The sequence below is a fragment of the Kryptolebias marmoratus genome, linkage group LG19 (genome assembly GCF_001649575.2).
Source record: "Kryptolebias marmoratus isolate JLee-2015 linkage group LG19, ASM164957v2, whole genome shotgun sequence".
Lineage (NCBI taxonomy): Eukaryota > Metazoa > Chordata > Actinopteri > Cyprinodontiformes > Rivulidae > Kryptolebias > Kryptolebias marmoratus.
The window spans coordinates 10018332-10037372 of record NC_051448.1 but is presented as its reverse complement, the minus strand read 5'-3'; the positions used below and the strand labels follow the sequence as shown (position 1 = coordinate 10037372).

Below are 19041 nucleotides of genomic sequence, written 5' to 3'. Positions count from 1 at the left end.
ATGATGAATTTGAGATTTTCATTTGTTGTCATTTGTAATCATCAAAATTAAATGAAATAAACATTTGAAATATATGAGTTTGTATGTAATGTATGAATATAATATACAAGTTTCACTTTTTAAATGGAATTACTGAAATTAATCTACTTTTTCATGATATTCTAATTTTATGACCAGCACCTGTATGTTTGAACTAAGAGCACATGCTTTGGAATTAGGCAGCTCCTTAATTAAGTTTATCTTTCCTCAGTAAGAATCAATGCACTGTGCAATGGGAATAACACTGGAAGCCAGAAGTTCAGACAGCTGGATTTGTCTTCTAAATTTACAGATCAGCCTTCACTTAAGGCACAAATTAACTAATGTATTAACAGATTAACAGACCTCAGCTTTAAGTATTCTTTCAAAACATACTCAACAAATTGATATTTTGATTAGATTGTCTTCATATACATATATACAGTATCTATATTAGTTTTTGAATTGCAAATTCTCAATACAGGTGACAAGAATACACTGTATCCATGCAAAAATAATAATAATAAAAATAATGACAAGGGAAGTCAACAAAAACTGAAAAAGTTCGATTTAACTTTTTCTGCCTGTTTCGTTTCCTGAACAAATCCCAAACATCTTGTTTGGGATTTGTTGAGCAAAGTTGATATAAAAATTAAATAATTTCAGATGGTGTTGGAACAAAACACAATTTAACTCGGGTTTATAGTCTGATCTCCACCTATTCAAGACTTATTGACATGAATAAAAGCAGACAAACCTAACACAACAGCTGCACTGCAACAATCAGGCATTTGACTTGCAGAGTTGATCTGTTGTGGACCTTGTCGTCTTTGGTCCTGAACAGATGTGTGTAGTTTTCTAAATGAGGTATCACAAGCCAGACACAAGATCACAAATTACAGCCTTTTGTTTCAGAGGGCTAAATCAGCAGAAGCTTTGATGCTACTAAATGTAAAGGAGCAAGAAGGCACAAAAACTAGTTTTGAAGTAGGAGGGCTTATGTTAAACTCAGCATTGGTGGATTTTTCTCACTTTAAACTTGTAAAATCTGACATCAGCGTACAAATGGAACACACCACTAAACTGCTATTTTTCTAACTTTCTGTGGTGGTTAGCTGTGCTAGAATGCAAATGGCAGTGTATGAAAAGAGGAACAATAAAACTAATTTGTTTTCTGTTGTGTTAATTTTAATGTTGTCCTCCTGCTAGCTATGTTTTTGTTAGCACCCAATTTTATTTTATTTTTGTTACTGCTGTTTGTGCAAACTTACAGCTGAGTTAAGTTGCATATCTCACAGATGTCACAAGGGGTGATGTGTATGTATATGTGTGTGTGTGCATGTGAGGCATCTGCAGTCCTTGCAGCCCCCTATTTCTGCACAAATGCACAGGAGTTTGTTATTCAGTTATACAACATGTCAACATGGTTACTAATTATTATTATCCTTTTTGTTTGACCAAAGCTATAAAAACTTCAGTATTAATTTAAACCAAAGATGTTTGGCAGACTTGTTAGAATTAAATGAAGTCATTGTATTCTTCCTTTGTTGTAAAAAGCCACACAACTTTAATATTTATTTATAATATCTAATTGAGAAAGGCCAAACTGTAGGGTCCCAGTTTACAAGCTTGATGAAAAAAGCCAGGAGGCTGTGCCCACATCTTTCTCTTACTGACTGTTTTAGCATTGCTGTGTGTTATCCTCATGGAAACAATTAAAGAGTCAGCATATATAGCAAGAATCTGTTTTTATTTTAGAATGACAAATAGTTATGGACATTACTTTTGTTGTTTCAATACACAAGCAAATCCGTATGGACAATCATTAGGTAGATGAAAAAACAAATAAAATATTTTGTACATATATTTTACAATACATACTGTAGCTTCTTACTGACAAGAGCAATATGGAGAAAGGTATTGCTATTCATATAGTACAGCTAATTACAGAGGATATGAAAGAAAAAGAAAAAAAATAATTTATTTAAATATCAATTACATATACTGAATGTGCAATGTCTGCTAAGCATTTCATATATGTAATTAAGAATTTAGTTTCATAAGACTAAACACAAACTGGAAGTAAATGGAGGTTAACTCATCATGGGTAAATTGGCATTGAGAACTCAATGCAAAAAAAAAAAAAAGAAAATACAGCATAACTCAATGAAACCCTTTACAATACCTGACAAGTGTCCATTTATGGACCTGTGAACAAATGTAACCAAATTTGCCTATTAAACTGCTAGATTTACCGTCTAAAGTGCATTTACAGTGTCAGTATTTCTATTTCTTTATACAACACTTCTTGGGTCTTTTACTTGGTTAATCCTGATCCTCCGCCTCATCCTCACTTTCCCAGAGCACCACTTTGATTGCGGAGAGAAAAAAAGGCATCAAATATCTATCTTTCAAGTGCCCACAGCAAAAAACAACTTTTGAACTTAGCAATAACAAGTTTTCAAATATGAAATTCAAAGAATAATTCTTCAGCTCGGTTCTGGTGTTCAATAATATGACTGCTGAAACATAAAAAGAAATAAACACACAAACAGGCTTTACTTTTTGCTCAGTTTCATGCAGAATACACAACTGAATGAATAACAAGTTTCTGGTTATTTTCTATTTAGTTTTTTCCCCTTTTAGCCCCCAAACGTTCTAACACTCTGACTCCTCTGTGTATTTAAATTTCAATACTGGTTTGCTGAATGTTGAAGTCAAATTCATATTTGATGTCAGATTTCTTTTAGCATGTCTTTTAATTTTCTTTGACATGGAACCAATTTTGTTCTGACACTGATTTGAACTTTAAAATGCTCCTTAAGAGCTCTAATACTTTAATTTTAAATATAGTCAGTCAATACATTTCTGATACAACAGCTAGGATTTTCATCTGGATCTTGTGAGCATTATCAATTTTTCTTTGCAACATGTACAACAAATGTGGTCCAATGTATTCCAAGAGAAGTTCAACATGGGACAATTTCTGTGCTTTGCCAGAGGTCTTACATCTGGGCTTCACTGGAACGAAGACTTAAATTAAACCTCAAACATTGTCTTTGGTCCACATCTATGTACATCATCAACAGTAACTGGCTGCATGTGTGTATAAAAAAAAAAGAAATTGTTGCAAACAAACTGAGAACAAAAAAAGACTGCAGTTTTGGCACTGTTCTGTCTCAGTCATGATGTCGTCAAAGCTACGTCTTGTAGCAATTCATTCATATTGGTAAGGCAATTTAAAATGTCCTTTTCTTAGAACAAGGAATGTACTGTTTCCGTAAAGTGTGATTGTGATTACTACAGCCAAAAAAAAGAAAAGAAAAAGAAAGGTTTCTGTAAGACTCTTGATGTTAGAGCAAGATATACATCCTAGATAGATACACAGCAGGAAGAAAATATGTAGGCTACAGTAAAATGAGAAATACAGAGGAATGATGTCAACAGTTTTGTCTAAGAAATGACTGAGAGCTGGCCTCCAAAAAGGCTGTAACATTCAAAATGCAAACACAACTTTTAATATATAGATCATTTGAAAATTAAGATGTGCTTTATGCTATAATACAGAAACATGATACATAAAAGCCACCTGTTATCCAATGTTTGGAGTTGGTTTAGTTTATTGAAAGTCCAGATTTTACTTTCAGAATATGCTGCCTTGCCACGTGAGATGAATACACTTTGCTCATAGAATATATAAGAAACAAACCATCTTTCTGGATCAAGAGAGAGAAAAAAACAAACACATTGATCCTACAAAAGAGTGTGCTATCATCCTAAAGGCAGCTCCAAGACTTTGTGGGTGTCGCCAGAATGGAAGCCATCCATTCTGTGTGTCAGTCTTTTTTTCATTTAAAGGCATCTGATATCTTGTCTTGGCTGTTGGGAGGAACTCCTTAATGCCGTAAACATTTAAGAAAGGTCAAAGTGTCAAAGAGAGAGGGTCACAGAGCTGGGTAGCTCATAGTAAGTGTTCTGACGTGTGCAAGAAAGGAAGTATTATAGCAATGTGGTCACGACTGTGGTCGTTTAGTTCTGTGGCCACTCTTCTGGTCAAGTTTAAGTGAGATGTTACAAACTAATGAGTAGATTTCAAGCTTAGGACCGCGCCTCCCTGTGAGCATTGACTGATCTGGCCTCACTGATCAGGCGACGGGCGTGTCTTTCATCCCGCACCCCAGCCTCCCACACACTGCTCTCTGTTAACATGGCCACGCGACTCAGTGTGTCGATGCCTGCCGCTGCCAGAGATGAGGCATACATGGGCAGGCCAATGGAAACGAGCCAGTCAGAGACGGTGCTGACGTTACCTATGGGTGCAGGTTTTCGGCCCATCTCTGTCAAGCCTCCAGAAGGGATCTGAGTGACATGGAGAGAAAGATATTAGATCAATATTGCAGGTAGTATTAAACTACCTAGCAACTGCAAGCCTTATATTTCTTGTTCTTGACCATTTCAACATCTTCATATAAAAGAAAATTACCACTGAAAATAACCTGAATACATATTATTCTAGAATAATAATCTAAGAAGATTTTTCCATTTTCTTTCCCCCTAAGAATGTAATTGTTGCCTTACAGCCATGCGGTGTTGTTTACGAAGTTCTTTAACTCTGAGCTGGTCCATTGTGGAGGCCACATCTTTGGCGGGCTGCTCCAAGTCCTCGGAGTAACGCTGTATAAGGGCCTGAGGGATGCCACATCGGCCATGCTGATGTGAAAAAGGTGGAGAATCACAAGTTAATTATCAAACCATACAAATCTACATTTTGCAGAAGAAAAAAACATGTAAAATACCAGAGTCCACTAGTCCAGTTTATTCAAAATCATGCTGACTGCACTCAGCTGTACCTGCCCCAATTTTATAGAAGTCTACAGAACATCAGGTCTTTATCTGCCTTCAAAACCAAACTTTCCTCTTTGTGATGGTCTTCAAATATGCCTGACATTTGTTGTTTTTGTAAATAACAGACGAAACCATCCTTGCCAATTCTTGTAGAGTACTTTGTACCTTTAAAAACATGTTAAAAAATATATTTTTTTGCTTTAATAACTCAAATAAATCTTTACAGGAAAATACAGTAAAATGCTCATTAAATTACCTAAATAAAACACCACACTACAGCAAAAAATTGCCTCTCAAGTCTCAAGTAGAGCTTTGCTGTGGTTTCAGGCACTTTTTCGCACCTCATCCCTTTGAATATGTGTAGTTTTCCTGCCAGTCTTAGGGGCTCCACCATGTTTCAGAGGCTGAGACAGGTCTAAAGAGTGCCAAAAGTTTTTATGACCCCGTCTGCCTTCAGTCAGATTCAGCCCATAAACTTAGCAATCTGAACCGCATCACAGTGAGTCTGAAGCCACAGTCTTTTCCTCTTCAGCTCCGAGCAGCGTATTTATTGTTGCACATACACACTTCCTCACCCAAACATATTCACACAACAAGAAGCACACAGACTAAGTTCTATTTGTGCCTGCTTTGAAACTGACTGCCAAGTTCTGAAGTGAGCCGCTGATGTTATTGGCCTCAACAGAGAACAATTTGGACTCAAGCTAAAGTCAAATTATGACTGAGTTAAGTTAGGCATGCTACAGTGCTAAAAGCGCTAAAGAAGCCCGACGCCAAACAAGTTAGCCAAGAAGTGTCTTTGACTTTTCATACTAACTGTGGAAAATATGACTTGAAATGTTTCAGTTGTGTGCCAACAACAATATGGTTCTTTTACAATTGAGCTTTTCACTGCACTACTTCAGTAAAGTTGATCTATTATTTAGCTTAAAAAAATGTTATGAAAAGACCAATTACTGTAAAGTGATATTCTTGTCTTATGTTTCCATTGATGGATTGCTAACCTTGTCAGAGTAAGGCTCCTCGGTCAGATCGATGCCCTCAGCCTGCAGCCGTTGTTCCAGCAGGGTGTGCAGATCAGGATTCATCTTGGTGTGGGAAAGCTTCCTCGTAACAGCCATTTTACCTCCAAGATCTGAGAGCCATGGAGGCTGTACAGCTGGTGCTGTGTCTGATTCTTCACCTATAGATGACGCCGAAGAGGTGGCACATGGACTCGCTGGTGTGCTCATGGTCTTGGCAGGGAGAGCAGGGGCACTGAGGATGGGGCTGGGGCTGCAGCTGTGGATTATGGGACTGCTTGGTTGAGAACGGTTAAGGGAGTGTGTTGGCGAGGCAGTGGGGGATGGCGAGGAAGACAAGGATAGAGATGGGTGACGTATGCCATTGGCTAGTCTTTCTTTAGATTTCTTGGCAGGAACAGGAGGCGGGATGGGAGGCTTTTTGGTATGAGTCAGGATGACCCTCTCCCCGCTTGCACTAGAATCAGGAGGACTTGGAGTGGGACTGGAGAGAGGTTCAGTAGGGTTGGAGGACTGGATTGTCGGACATGAGGAGCGAAGAGAAAGTTGGGAGGGTATGGGTGGTCTACTAGATCTCCCTTTAGGGCTTATTGTTGGAGGCATACCTTTAACTGGAGAACGTTCCTCCCTAAACACCTTGATGGGACTGTTGTTGCCTAATCTAGGTGGTTCTTTTGTGGGTTTGAGCACAACCCTCAGATCATCTTTCTGTTCTAAGTTTTGCTCACAGTTGAGATCTCCCAGAGAGTGGGAACGTTTCCAGGGTCCAGTGGGTGGTGGGGGACCGTCGAGGTCCTCACAGCTGCGGCTGGCTGGGATAGGTGACCGTCTTTGGGCTTTACGCACTCCCCGAAAGTTGAAGCCTTTCAGGGAAGGCTTGACAAAGAAGCCTTTTGGAAACTTTGGGTGTTGGTTTTTGCTGTTCTGTTGCAGAGCCTCTGAAGAAAAAGTCAGGGGCAGTGTGGGGTAGTCTGGAGACTGCAGTCCTGCTGATGAACGACTGGAACGGGAAGTTTTCCTGTTTTTACCTGCAAAATACAAATCCTTGCTTAGAATTGAGATGTAAAAACTTTTATACTTATTGAAAAGAAGATTAATAGAAAGCTTATTATTCACACTGTGCATGACTCAGAATTTTTCTTGGATGCCTTTTTCTTTTCTTTTTTAACTTTGTAATTATGTCTGCAATCAATGGCAAAAAAGTGTAACAAAGAACGTGGAGAAAAATAAATATGAACAACACAAATACTTGAAATTAGTGCAAATAAACTGACTGCACCAATTATTTTATCAAGTCTGCCATGGGCCTGGGAAAGAAACGACTGCATTTTCAAACAAAAATGCAGCCGATAAGGGACAATCAAAAGCAGACGTATTTCTGAAAAAATAATAAATGTTTGGTTGCCACTGGGATAAGATAAGCTTTTTGATTCATTGTCTGACTGACAGATTAGTTGTTGTAAAAGCAGTAATTCCACATCAAGTTATCTGGATGAAATGCCTTAGAAAAAAAAGAACAACAAAAGGATGAAGCAACTTACCATCTATCCTTCAGCTTAAGAGCAAAATGGATGGATGAAATGGAAGAAAGCCACATAGTGTGGTCTGCCAAGGATTTTAAACAGTGGTATGAAAGGTTTACAGTCAAGTGATGGATGGCCAAAAAATGTTTAAGCAGCTTCCGGATGTATCAAAATGTTTGATACAATCATTTTGTTACATTAGCGGATTTACTCACTTTAAAGTTCCAACAAATGAGCCTAAATTCACAGCTGGTCAGTGAGTTTTTTTCTTAATTTGAGACAAAATTAGGAGACAATAAAATAAAGAAGAGTAGATGTGGTGATTTTATGACTTCAGTTTGAAAAAGTATTTAAGTGAAAATAAGTTTATATAATACAAACAATTACAATAAACAGTTGTAATGACTTGTTAATATGGGGACCACTCACCTAATATGAATGCCTGCATTTTATGAATCAGTACCAAATTCTGTTTACATATACAGACAGTGAGTTACTTTAGAGGACATTTGATAGTATGAGAAAGAATTGCTATGTCTAGAAACAGGAATGAAATTTGTAAGTTCAAAAAAAGCTTATTGAACAAAGTGCAGATGTTCAGGGCTCCACAGTAACTTTTTTAAAGGATGAAATTTGAATTTGTGAAATATTTATACTGAATACTAATGTACTGTCCTGAAAATAGGGCTGTGGAACCCTGGACTCGCAAAAAGAAACACCTACTACATGTTAGGCAGCAACTTTGAGAAGAGTTTAGTGGCATGGAAAAAAAACAGACAGAAAAAAAAGAAATGAAGCAGCACCAGAGTCCCTTTATTATTTAAGAGAAATCCTTTTATTGCACTTTTTAAAAATTTCTACTGTGGCATATTGGTGCACCTGAATGCCACATGTTACACATGAAGGAGAAACCAGCAGTTACACTGGGACCATACAGAGACAGGAACAAGACAAAGCAGTGATTTATGAGTTATGGAGCTGTTAAAAGAGCTCTGAATGAAAAAAGATGGCATTAGCAGAGAGACACAGCAATCTCAAGAGAAGCAGAAAATAATAATAATAAAAAAACAAAAACATAAGACCTCAGTAAGGTTTTAGAATCAGAACTCTTTTATACTATCAGTGGAAAAATATTTTTATCCACATCACTTCAGGCACATACTGTATATCTGTGCAATGTATTCACTATAAGCACAAGAAAAGTGACATGTTGAAATGAGATGAAATTGTAGCACCGTTCTGCTTCCTCACTTATACATTTGCTTCTAAGCCTACAGAATCACCACTGCAAGAAAACACAAGTGTTTACCGACTTCAACATAATCCAATTTTCTTTTCTTTCTTGATGTCACATTCTGAAAAGCCTCAACAGAAGTATTCTATGAGCTCACAATCATCTTCCTGGCATCCACCTGTGGACATTGAAGCCACAGGTGGGCCAGCAGGGAACACGTGTCCACAACTGGGCAGCGAGCTTGTTCTCGTTAGAACAGTTCTGCGCACCGGGGCAAGTCTCTCCCTCTGTGCTCCCAGCATTGAGGGGTGGACTAGTCTTAGTAGTCTGGAGCCTGGCTCCCTCTCAGCTACAAGTGGACTTTGGCACTGAGGCCACAGAATGCCTAAAGGATGGAAAGAGTAGTGAAGAAGAGTGGAGTGAAAGCAAAGTTAAAGGGGATCTCTTTTCTCTAAAGCAGCTTGGGGACAGATTTGGCAGGAAGAGAGTTGCTGATGTTGATTCAAAGGAGCAGGGTGGGCAAAAGCAAGCATAAGAGGAGAAGGAGTGATACAAGGACTAAGCTAGAGATAAAGTAATTGTCATTTGTTTGTTTTTCTTTTTTGGGTTTGATGACGTGACTAAGCAAAGCAATCATTACCATTTTCCAAATTCTCATTGCTTTCGTAGCACCCGGAGTCCCTCGGGGAGTCACCCACCAGGCCCCGACCGTCGGACAGCAGCTTCTCCTGGGAGCCTGACAGACCGGAGCGCTCCGGATCACTGCTGCCTGCTCGCAGTGAGACACAAGAGGACACAGTTCATCAGTAATTAACTCACTGTACTCAGTTTATATTAAACATACTATTGTATGGTTGTCTCTAAGGCCAAAAGATGTTTTCTATTTTAAAATACCACACTTTGAATAACTTTTCAACCAAGTTTCAACATTCCCTGTTAGTCTCTGTTTAGTTGGTTTTCAGTGATTCCCCTGAAATGCATGTCTGTCAGAGTGTGACTGTGCAGTGGTATTAGAACTATTTCTACTGAAAGATAAAAGTTTTTAAAATATGGGGAAAAACCTTTTTAAAAAAAGGTGTGCATTTTCTGTTTTATCCACCCCCACACACACACCCAAAGGTTCATCATTGACTGATTTCTCGTAGACCTTCTCCAAAATGCTAAAAAGTACTTTTCAGCCTACTTACTGTCATACTCCTGCAGCAGCTCCACAGCGGTGAGCAGCACAGCTCTGTGTTGAGGATCTCTGATATTTAACTCATCCAGGTCTTCTTCTTCCAGCAGCTTGAACGTGTCCAAGTCCTCATAGCCGTTGAACAAGAAAGTGGGCATATGCTCCTGTGTTACAGGAAAAATCCTTTTAGTTTTAAGTTTCTTTGGCTGAATTCCCACTGCTGTCTGAAATAACTACCCACACTGTGTATGGGTGAAGAGTTGATTTTTAGATCCTAAATGGCAAACGGAAGTTGGAAAAATAGACTAACGACATGAAGAGGAAACCATCAAGCACAGAAGACAATGTGGTGCACCCGAACACACCCAGGCTTCTGTGATAACTGAGATGACAAGAAAAAAAGCTTATGATACACCCTATTTGTGAGCTCAAAGTCAGCTGGCATCAGTCAACTACTCATAACTGCATCCACTTTTGTTCTACACTCGTGTGACCAAAACATTCAGCAGGACCTTTAATTATAATGGCAGAATCCACAGAAGTGAACCATGTGTCTTTGTGCTATTTCTGCTGGATGAGGCTGGACTAAACAAAGTACCACCAGTGAACACAAACACAGGCAGCAGGGTCTTCTTACTCAGAATATGTTGTGAATATAGCAACAATAAAACATCACAGAGGAGAGAGTTGTACTTTCCAGACAGGCACTGTCACAAATTTGGGCTTAAATATTAAAGCAAACCTTCTTTGGCTATAATATGTCAACTGTAGTTCAGGTTTTATTTATGTGGCTTACAGGGATCAGTTTCTGAGAACAGAGAGTCAACATCTTTACTAATAAATGATGGACCTACACTGTCAGAACTAAGCGAAGAACTTCCTGAGAAATTATAGTACTGAGCAATAAATATACAAATGAGGTAGACAAGACTTACTGAAGATAGTGTCAACTATTTCTTGAGTGATATACATATCTGTCTTCTAAAGTTATAGTTTTGTTTAATTAGAAAATAAATGAAGTTATTTTGTCGCTTGTGGTACAATTTTTTTCAGCAATGTAGTTTATGTGAGAAAGTTTAAAGCAATAGTTGAGGTTTTTTAAAGTGGATTTACTGAGGAATGGTTATGAATAATTAGTACCTTACCTGTAGTAGATAGCTTTCTGAACAACCTCAGTTTGGAGGTTTTCACAGAATCCCACTTCAAAAGATCTGAACTATTGGTTTAATGTCAAGCTTTGTTTCTTCATTTAAAACCATACAAGCGAGAAAGAGCAATTAAAAAATGTGATAAAAATACAAGTCAATACAAATATGTTTCAAATTGCTTTGTGTGTGTTTAGTCGAACTTGTTAAGTACAAGAACCCCGATGCACTTGTAACAAGTAGATTCACAGCTCTCAAGCAGCAATAATTACTCATCTGTGACTCGACCAAAGAGTTGGACAGAGATGAAAACAGACAACCCACAGGAAGTCTCTATCTCTATATGAGGAAGAGAAGCCTGCAGGCTGCTTCAGTGGGAGAAGATGACAGCTCAGAGTCATGTGTAGGTTTTGATGAAAAGAACCAAGCGTTTTGCAAGGGTAGGGTTGTCACACTGGGGGTGTTAATGTTTGTGAGTTAGTGTCAAATCAGACATCCTAAGCCGTGCAGCCTGTAATTGGGCACACTATGTTTGTCTCTGTGTGAATTTGAGAATCTGGAGCTTCTCTTTCATTAACTGAGCAATAACCTGATTTGTGAACTCATCTAATACTTGAACTGGTCTGAAAGTATATGTCAAAGATACCTTATAATAAATGCTAGATAATGATGCCTGTGATCTACTGTGCCTGATACCCCACCTTGAGATTTATGCGCTCCAGCAGGTCTTCCACTGATGTGGGTTTGGGGGGTCGGCCCTTCCTCCTCCTCCTCACGGGCCTCTTGGGCTTCTCCTCTTCCTCGTTCAGCACATCCACATAGATGAACTTAAATGTGCCCACTTTGTTGTTGAGCAGGCCCATCCATGTTCCCATAGGGGGCTTACTGATGATGTCGATCACATCCCCTCGCTGAAGAAATGCAGAAAAGGTTAAGGGTTACCAGACAAAAGCATTTTGAACATGACCCTGCATGATGTTAAAACAGCTAAAGTTAAATAACTAATACCAAATGGCTGCTAAACTGTTAAAAGTTAGATTTGATTCAAATTTGAATCAATAGGGTAAATAAATATGGAAATGGACTTTGGCAACAATACACAACTGTATTATCTCTGTAATAACAAAATTTCAACTTTAGTCAAAGAAAGTCTCATCATAAGAGCTTTTTATTTTGAAAGATGGTAGAATTATTATTATTATTATTATTATTATTATTACCTGTATACCTCACAGTTCTCATCCAAGGACCCTGGAGCTTTCTCATTTGGTGTTCCTAGCTTTTAAACTGCAGCAGGTTGCTTTGTTTATGTAAGCTGAACTCACATGCAAATCACCCTCCCTCCCCTCCTCCCTGAGGCTCACTGCAGTCTTTGTTGGACTGGACACATGAATGAAGTGAAGAGGCAAACAAAATGAACCAAAACCTTTCTCATGTGGACCAGGCCAACAAACACCTAACAACCCTCTGGACAGAGAGTGATTTGCATGTGAGTTCAGCTTGCATAAACAGAGAAACTCACAGCAGTTTTAAAGCTTGAATTCTGAACTTTTCAGTTTCAATTGAGAAAGTTCCTTTAATGAAAAGCTAAATGTCTTCAGGAAACGCATAACAAAAACAACATTTAAAAAAAAAAAAAAAAAAGAGTAAATAGTTAGATCTCTCAGCATCTTCATGTCCTGGATGACTGAGAATCTACACTAACAGCATAACTTTGTTGGGTCAAAAAGTCTAAATATTGTAAAAGGTACAATGTGGTGTGACTCGAAAAAAGACTGTACCTTCAGTTTGAGTGAGTCTGTATCATAGGGGCTGGGAGTGAAGTCCGTATGGACTCGGGCCCGGCCGCAGAACGGTCCTCTATAAGGCGGCTCTTCATCGTCTCCATCTTCTGATTTCACACTCTCCCTGTTGCTGGCTGATGAGTCAGTGGTGCTCACTGTCTGACCACCTGGACACAAAAAGACCATTTACATCAACTTTAAAATAATTGTAAATCTGCTACTGGTCAGTTTATATTTAAAAAGGGGCAGTTAAAACAGAAGATAAACTGTGGCTTTGCACTCAGACTCCATGTAAACACAACCGACCCAAATATTATAGAAAAAATCTCTGTGTTTACAATGTAATAAAATGCATGTCTCAGGAAGCTTTAAGTCATAATCACAGGTTTTCTTTAAATTTATTTCAGCATGAGGGAACTGGATAGGAAACACGTTGCATCTCTGTGTTTTGTGGCTTTGAATTGCTGGCAGACAGCCCAAAAAAGGGCTGAAGAGTACTTTATCCACAAAACACATAATGTGATTGGATAAAATGACCTGAGAATTCAAAACAGTTAATATTTAGAGCTGAGAGTCAACACTCCGCGTTTGATGAACACCACTTGCTACCAGCTCCATCTAGTGTTACAACTTCAGATTGTCCTGAAGTAGATCAATAAAAATATGTTTTCTTTCTGTTTTAAAACACTAAAACATTAAAGTTTTCATATCAGAAAGTTACTTCTTTTAAATAAAGAGCTTTCCTACTCATTGAACTCTGTCCGCTGAGTGAACTCCGCAGGCTTTCCACTGAGCCTCCTGCCTTTAGCTTTGGTTTTTCCAAGGAGTCGGTGTCTGGCAGAGGTGACTGCGGGGAGCCAGGCGCCCCATCAGGACTGGACTAAAAGATGGGAATAAAGTGGAGGAAAAAACAGAAGAGAAAGAACAAAAAATAAGACAGATGAGGTTGATGAAACATTGCATTCTTTTTTTTACCTTCACACACGAAACAAGTGTACAAACACAAAACTGAATCATGAACAACAAGGAGGCATTCTGCAAACTATTTTTAATTTAAAATAAAAAAAAAATTCCCCTAAGATTATTTAGGATACATCGTATATCAAAAGAAATTGGCAGTGTGTTAACATTTGATGTCTAATGGCATGATTCTGAAACATTTTCTGTACAAGTTCAAATAATCCCCTAGGTGGCACTGTGGTCTGTTAAACGCTTTAAACGCCTCTTTCAAAGATATGGTCAGATGGAGTGTAACTTTATATGATGAAACATTGTGTCTAAGTATATTTGCAACACATTTGAATCAGTCTAACTGCAGTATTCTCCCACTATTTTACAACATTTCAGAAAAAAATACTTAATTCTCTCCTTCACAACCTTAATCTCACAGCTACAGGTCAAATAAAGATGTTGCAGTTAATCAAACTGTATTTTAATTTACAATGCTGCCTTTCAGTGATTGTAAAAACAATCAATCTGAGATAAAATAGTTATTCTGCTGCAGTGTGTTCTGTATTGATGCTCCTGTTCTGGCTTGAGTTAGGAAACTGAGCACATTGCTTTCCTTTACAGCAATGCGGTTTTAATGCTTCCTAGAAACACGAACTGAAAGAAAACTATTTTGAGACTATGGTTTCTCACAGTTGAATGAGGAACAACAAATAAACATCTGATTACCTCATAATATTATGTTTGTCCAGTAAAGTATATTTAAGTTATCAATAACAAGCCATTTTGAAAAATATGAAGGTTATGAACAATTGATATCTTACCTGTTGTACATACGTCTTTGAGTATAATTTTGGAGAAATAATTAAATTCTTACCGAACTGATGAACTAATTGCTAATTCAAGTGCGGACAAGAACAAAGTTGGTTGCTGCTGTCTAAAAACAACCCCAATCTTAAAAATGCCCAAAAAATTAAACTGTTTCTCCAAACTGAAGTCACCTACAAACAGATGCAATATTAATCGTTCATAACCATTCCAGAGAACCCCGTTTCAAAAAACACAAATTATCCCTTTAAGTCAAATTTTCAACAACCTTTAGTTTTGCAGACTACTTCCACATTCAACACAAATGTTCAAGAAGTGATAAAGCCACTGAAAAACTAGGCCAGTGTGGCTGAGACGGCCTTTGTACAGTCTCTCTGCTTCCTACAATGGGAGGAAGCCTGAGGGACAATTACATCACAACGTGAGCTCAACATGAAGAAAACACTCCACCCAACGTTGCTAGATCCAAGAAGAGAAGGGGAGAATATGTTTTAGGAATCTGTGTTTGTCCTGTAACTAACACAAATACCACCACCCACTCACAACCTGTGGACTCAACATGTGGTTAAAGCTGCAAAATATTATCTAAATGTTTGCTTGACGGTTTACAGGTGGCTCACTGCAAACTACGTATTTTCAGCTCCATTTTAAATAAAGATCTGCTTCAACTGTTCTTACTGTTTGAGCGTACCTTCCAGCTCCTAAAATAAGAGACTGCATTAAAAGGTTATCTGGATTTTCCACAAATAAAGCCTTCAGAAACTGGATCCACATGTGTGTCTATCTAACCTGCTCAGACAGAGAGCTGCTGTATTTCTTCGACATGCGTTTCCTCATCGTCTCCTTTACCGATTTGACTTTCTTGCCTAGTGAGATCCGCGATGTGGTGGGAGATTTGACCACCTCTCTGTATATCGCCTCCTGCTCTTTATTCTGTAAATATGACAGAGGAAGAAAGAAGCAGGTTGAGTGGGAGTGATTGAGATGAGGACAGATGGAAAACAGATCGGGATAAAGGAGAATCAAGGGATTCAAAGGGTAAATAAATAAACGAAAGCTGATTTGGTGTGACAGGGGGAATTCAGCTTGTGCTTCTCAAAGCCTTGTGCAACTCTGCAGGGACTTACATTGGCCTCGGAGCCCGTGTTGACCACATGGAGAGAACGGTTGGACAGGTCAAAGCCTCCAAAGCTGCATGTTCTCTGCGGGGGGAACCAAAACACAATCAAATGAGTCACACTTGTAAGGTTACATTAAAACAGGCTTCCCACCCACACCCACTCGATCTACTCACAATGACTCATGCTTAGCATAACGCAGGCAGCAGTCTGATTAATGCACATGGACGTATGGTCTTTATAAGGGGTGGCATGATGTCTTATGGGATTGTGGACAGCCAACAGACATGATGTAACAAACTATTATATGAGCTCCTTTATTAAAAGTGTGTTACAGCAGAGTCCAAACGAGCTGTTACACTGTTGGCTCAATATGGGCTGTAAAACTTAAATCCCTGCACAAAAGAGTGGCCTAAAAAGTTAAAGAAATAAAGCTAAAATTCAAGATAAAACTAAAAATGCACTGATTGCTTGACAGGTGATTGGAATCGACAAATTTTTTTAGCTTGATTAGCTTGACTGGTGTCTGGCATTAAAAATAGTCAAAACATTTTTTGTAATAACAGTCAACTGTGTAAAAATAAAGTTACAGGTAGCACAAGAGGAGTAAAAATTATTATTAGTAGTATTACTGTATACAGAAGGCTGCGTATATGCTAAGGTACATAGGTAAAGTAAAATTAAAATGAATGAATATCCTAACAGATCTAACAGTAAATCTTTAATTCTGGAAACTGCAGAATTAAATAAGAGCAAGAATCTGTCAAATAAGACAGATAAGAGCAAATAAGAGCAAGAATCTGTTTTTTTTATATTAAAGATACGCTATAATTAATTTTCATAAAATTTATTTTTACAAATACCTCTGTCTAATAATCTTTAGGATATTATCTGAAAATGTTTCAGTGAAAAGGAGAGAAAGCTGACACATCTTTTTTTGCACATGAGTCTGACGCAGTTCATTTTTGCATATAAATGTGAGAAATGCAAAAATGGGCACAGTATGCGGTCATGCACAACATGTGAGCTGGGTGCTAACACTGTTTCATCCGAGAGGAATTTTGATTTTAGGGGAACCCACAAGAATAAGGCTAGACACAAAAAAGGGACTATGGCGTGATAAAACTGACAGACTTTGACTTTGCACGCACACACAAATATAAACATTTATATAAAACATTTGTGTGGAAAATGCTTGATGATATTTCCTTTTTGCTTCGTAGAGAGTTTAGATGATCCTAATGCGTATAAAGAATTGCACATTGATAAACTTTGATGGCATTGCATGTCCACAGCTGCAGTCCACATCACAGCTTCCCAGTAAAAAAAAAAGCAGATTGGAGAACGAGGATGTTGAAAAAGATGTCCAAAAAGAATGTGATGGCGATGTTCAATGGAATGGACATGCACCCAGAACAAACAAGGTCTCTATAAAATAATTCGGAGCAAAAACAAAAACAAAAAGAAGCCACATCTGCGATAGAGGCACGGGCCTTAAAAAAGGATAAAAAAAGCAACAACCAAAATAAAAAGAGTTTGGATGAGAGCGACCTCCAGTGATTTCACCAGAACACGATAGGATTCAGATACACTCAAAGCTGCAGGATAGCTCCACTAAACCCCCTCCCTTTCACTCTCCAATAATCTCTTCTTCTGCTGGAGTGTGCAGGCGGTGCATGGGACCATTTTCAAGCTGGTTAAATAAAACATTTTCACTCACATTTTCAACCACTGCAGGATAATAAAGTTCCTTTCCTATTCAGTCTTTTTATACTATTTTTCACTTTTACCATCAATTTATAAATTGATAGACATAATGATTGTTCTGTGAGTGACTCTGACTTAATGAGGCCATTCACTGAATAAGCCTCTGAGGCTCCGCGCTGTGCAGTTTTTTAGGATGAGCAGCTCAGTGCTTGTACAATGTTTCCTACACCCACAGGGATCAGTGTGAATGCGCGAGTGCACTTTCTGCAGGGATCTGACATTTATAAAAGGCACTTATGAAACTTAACCTCCCAAGTGGGGCACTGCGTTTTCTGTAATCATTTCATATTCTGCTGAAATAAAAAGGACTGAAGCTTAAGGCATTCACTTAAAGGTCAAAGAAGATGGCATCAAAGGGCAGTTAGATCTGAGGAAGGTATGCCAGGTTTTGATGTCTTCATCACATAAAACATAAAAAATTATATTTTTTAATATGCAATGTAATAAAAGGGCATAATAAAGACTACAGACCTGTTCTGTTTCCTCTATTTATATATAGTCTCTTCATCTAAATGTACAAACTCTGAGCTATTCTGCAACTTTGAAGTACTGCTCACGAGCGGCGGCCGATTTAAACCTAGTGGTCCAAACTCACAGACTTCTGCTGGATGCGCAACAGCACCCGCTTCGTGCAGCGGTCTACGCTGGCCGCCCACCTCCTGTCCACCTCACGGTCTTCCTCCAACAGACAGCGGCGCTCAGCGCGGCTGAGGGTGACTGGGCGGACCAGCTGGGCCCAGTTCAGGTGGCCATAGAGGCTCCGTTCTACAACATAGGTGATGTTCAGCTCGCTGACTGCGGTTCGGCCTCGCAGCCTGCGAGGAGGGAACACCCATCCCCCTCCGCCGCTTCCAAAACCTTTTGATTTGGCTACGTCGCAGCGGACAGGGGAAGAGGGGGTGACAGACAGGGGAGAGATCGGGGATTTGGCACTGCGCGAGCGCTGGTACAGCAGGTGCTTGGTGGAGTATGCGTAGTTGGGGTCGGGTTTCCGGTGTGTCCAGCTGCCATGGTGGCGGTTGGCAAGTTGGTGTTTGGGGCTGCCTTGTGGACCATCATCCAGGGAGATGAGAAGGCGGGACTGGGAATGGGGTTTGGGTCGAGGTTTGGTGAGGCCATAAAAGGCGTAGAGGGCCTCGTTGTTACTTACCCCGTGGGATATGGAGCTCAGGGCCTTCCTCATTTCGCCATCCGTTGTGGAGCGTTGCAGCTTTCCCTCATCGTCTAAACCACAGCCATCGATCTCTGAGAAGGAGGAGCCACTGCCAGCTACGCCAGAGATGGACCCTCCCAGGTCACTCGATGCAACCGTGGTTCTCCTTGGGGGCCTGATGAGACCGTGGGTACTGGAAGATTTGCTGAAGGTCTTCACCAGCTTGTGTCCAGACCAGGTGTCCAGACTGCTGGAGGATGGAGAGGTCGTCAAACTGTCCGAATCTCCGTCCAGTGAGAGCTGATCGTGGATAAGGGATGGCAGAGAAGCCTCCTGGGGCAACGGGGGCTTCTTTAAAACTCCTGTGTAGAGAGCTGTGTTGTCCTCACAGCGGGGAGGCGTCTCCAAATTCAGAAAATCTAAAGAAGAGACCAAAATAATCAGTAAATTGATTCATTTACAGAAGGAGTTAAACATAACTA

The 19041-nt window shown here is 39.3% G+C and overlaps 1 protein-coding gene across 11 annotated transcripts in view; it reads right to left on the bottom strand.

Moving 5' to 3' along the window:
- Window positions 1–1749: 1749 nt before the first annotated feature.
- Window positions 1750–19041, bottom strand: part of sash1a (SAM and SH3 domain containing 1a) — a 158597-nt gene continuing 141305 nt past the window's right edge. For 4 of the 11 annotated variants that reach the window (XM_017423275.3, XM_017423276.3, XM_037981496.1 and 1 more), the window contains exons 10-20: window positions 18002–18978; window positions 15649–15723; window positions 15311–15454; window positions 13493–13625; window positions 12743–12912; window positions 11663–11872; window positions 9830–9980; window positions 9283–9411; window positions 5868–6913; window positions 4597–4728; window positions 1750–4377 (exon numbers count right to left, since the gene is read on the bottom strand). In XM_017423275.3, the coding sequence (XP_017278764.1) occupies window positions 4117–4377; window positions 4597–4728; window positions 5868–6913; window positions 9283–9411; window positions 9830–9980; window positions 11663–11872; window positions 12743–12912; window positions 13493–13625; window positions 15311–15454; window positions 15649–15723; window positions 18002–18978 (3428 nt within the window). In that variant the 3' untranslated portion in view covers window positions 1750–4116. The other 7 variants (XM_025007447.2, XM_037981498.1, XM_037981499.1 and 4 more) reach the window with 4 other exon arrangements.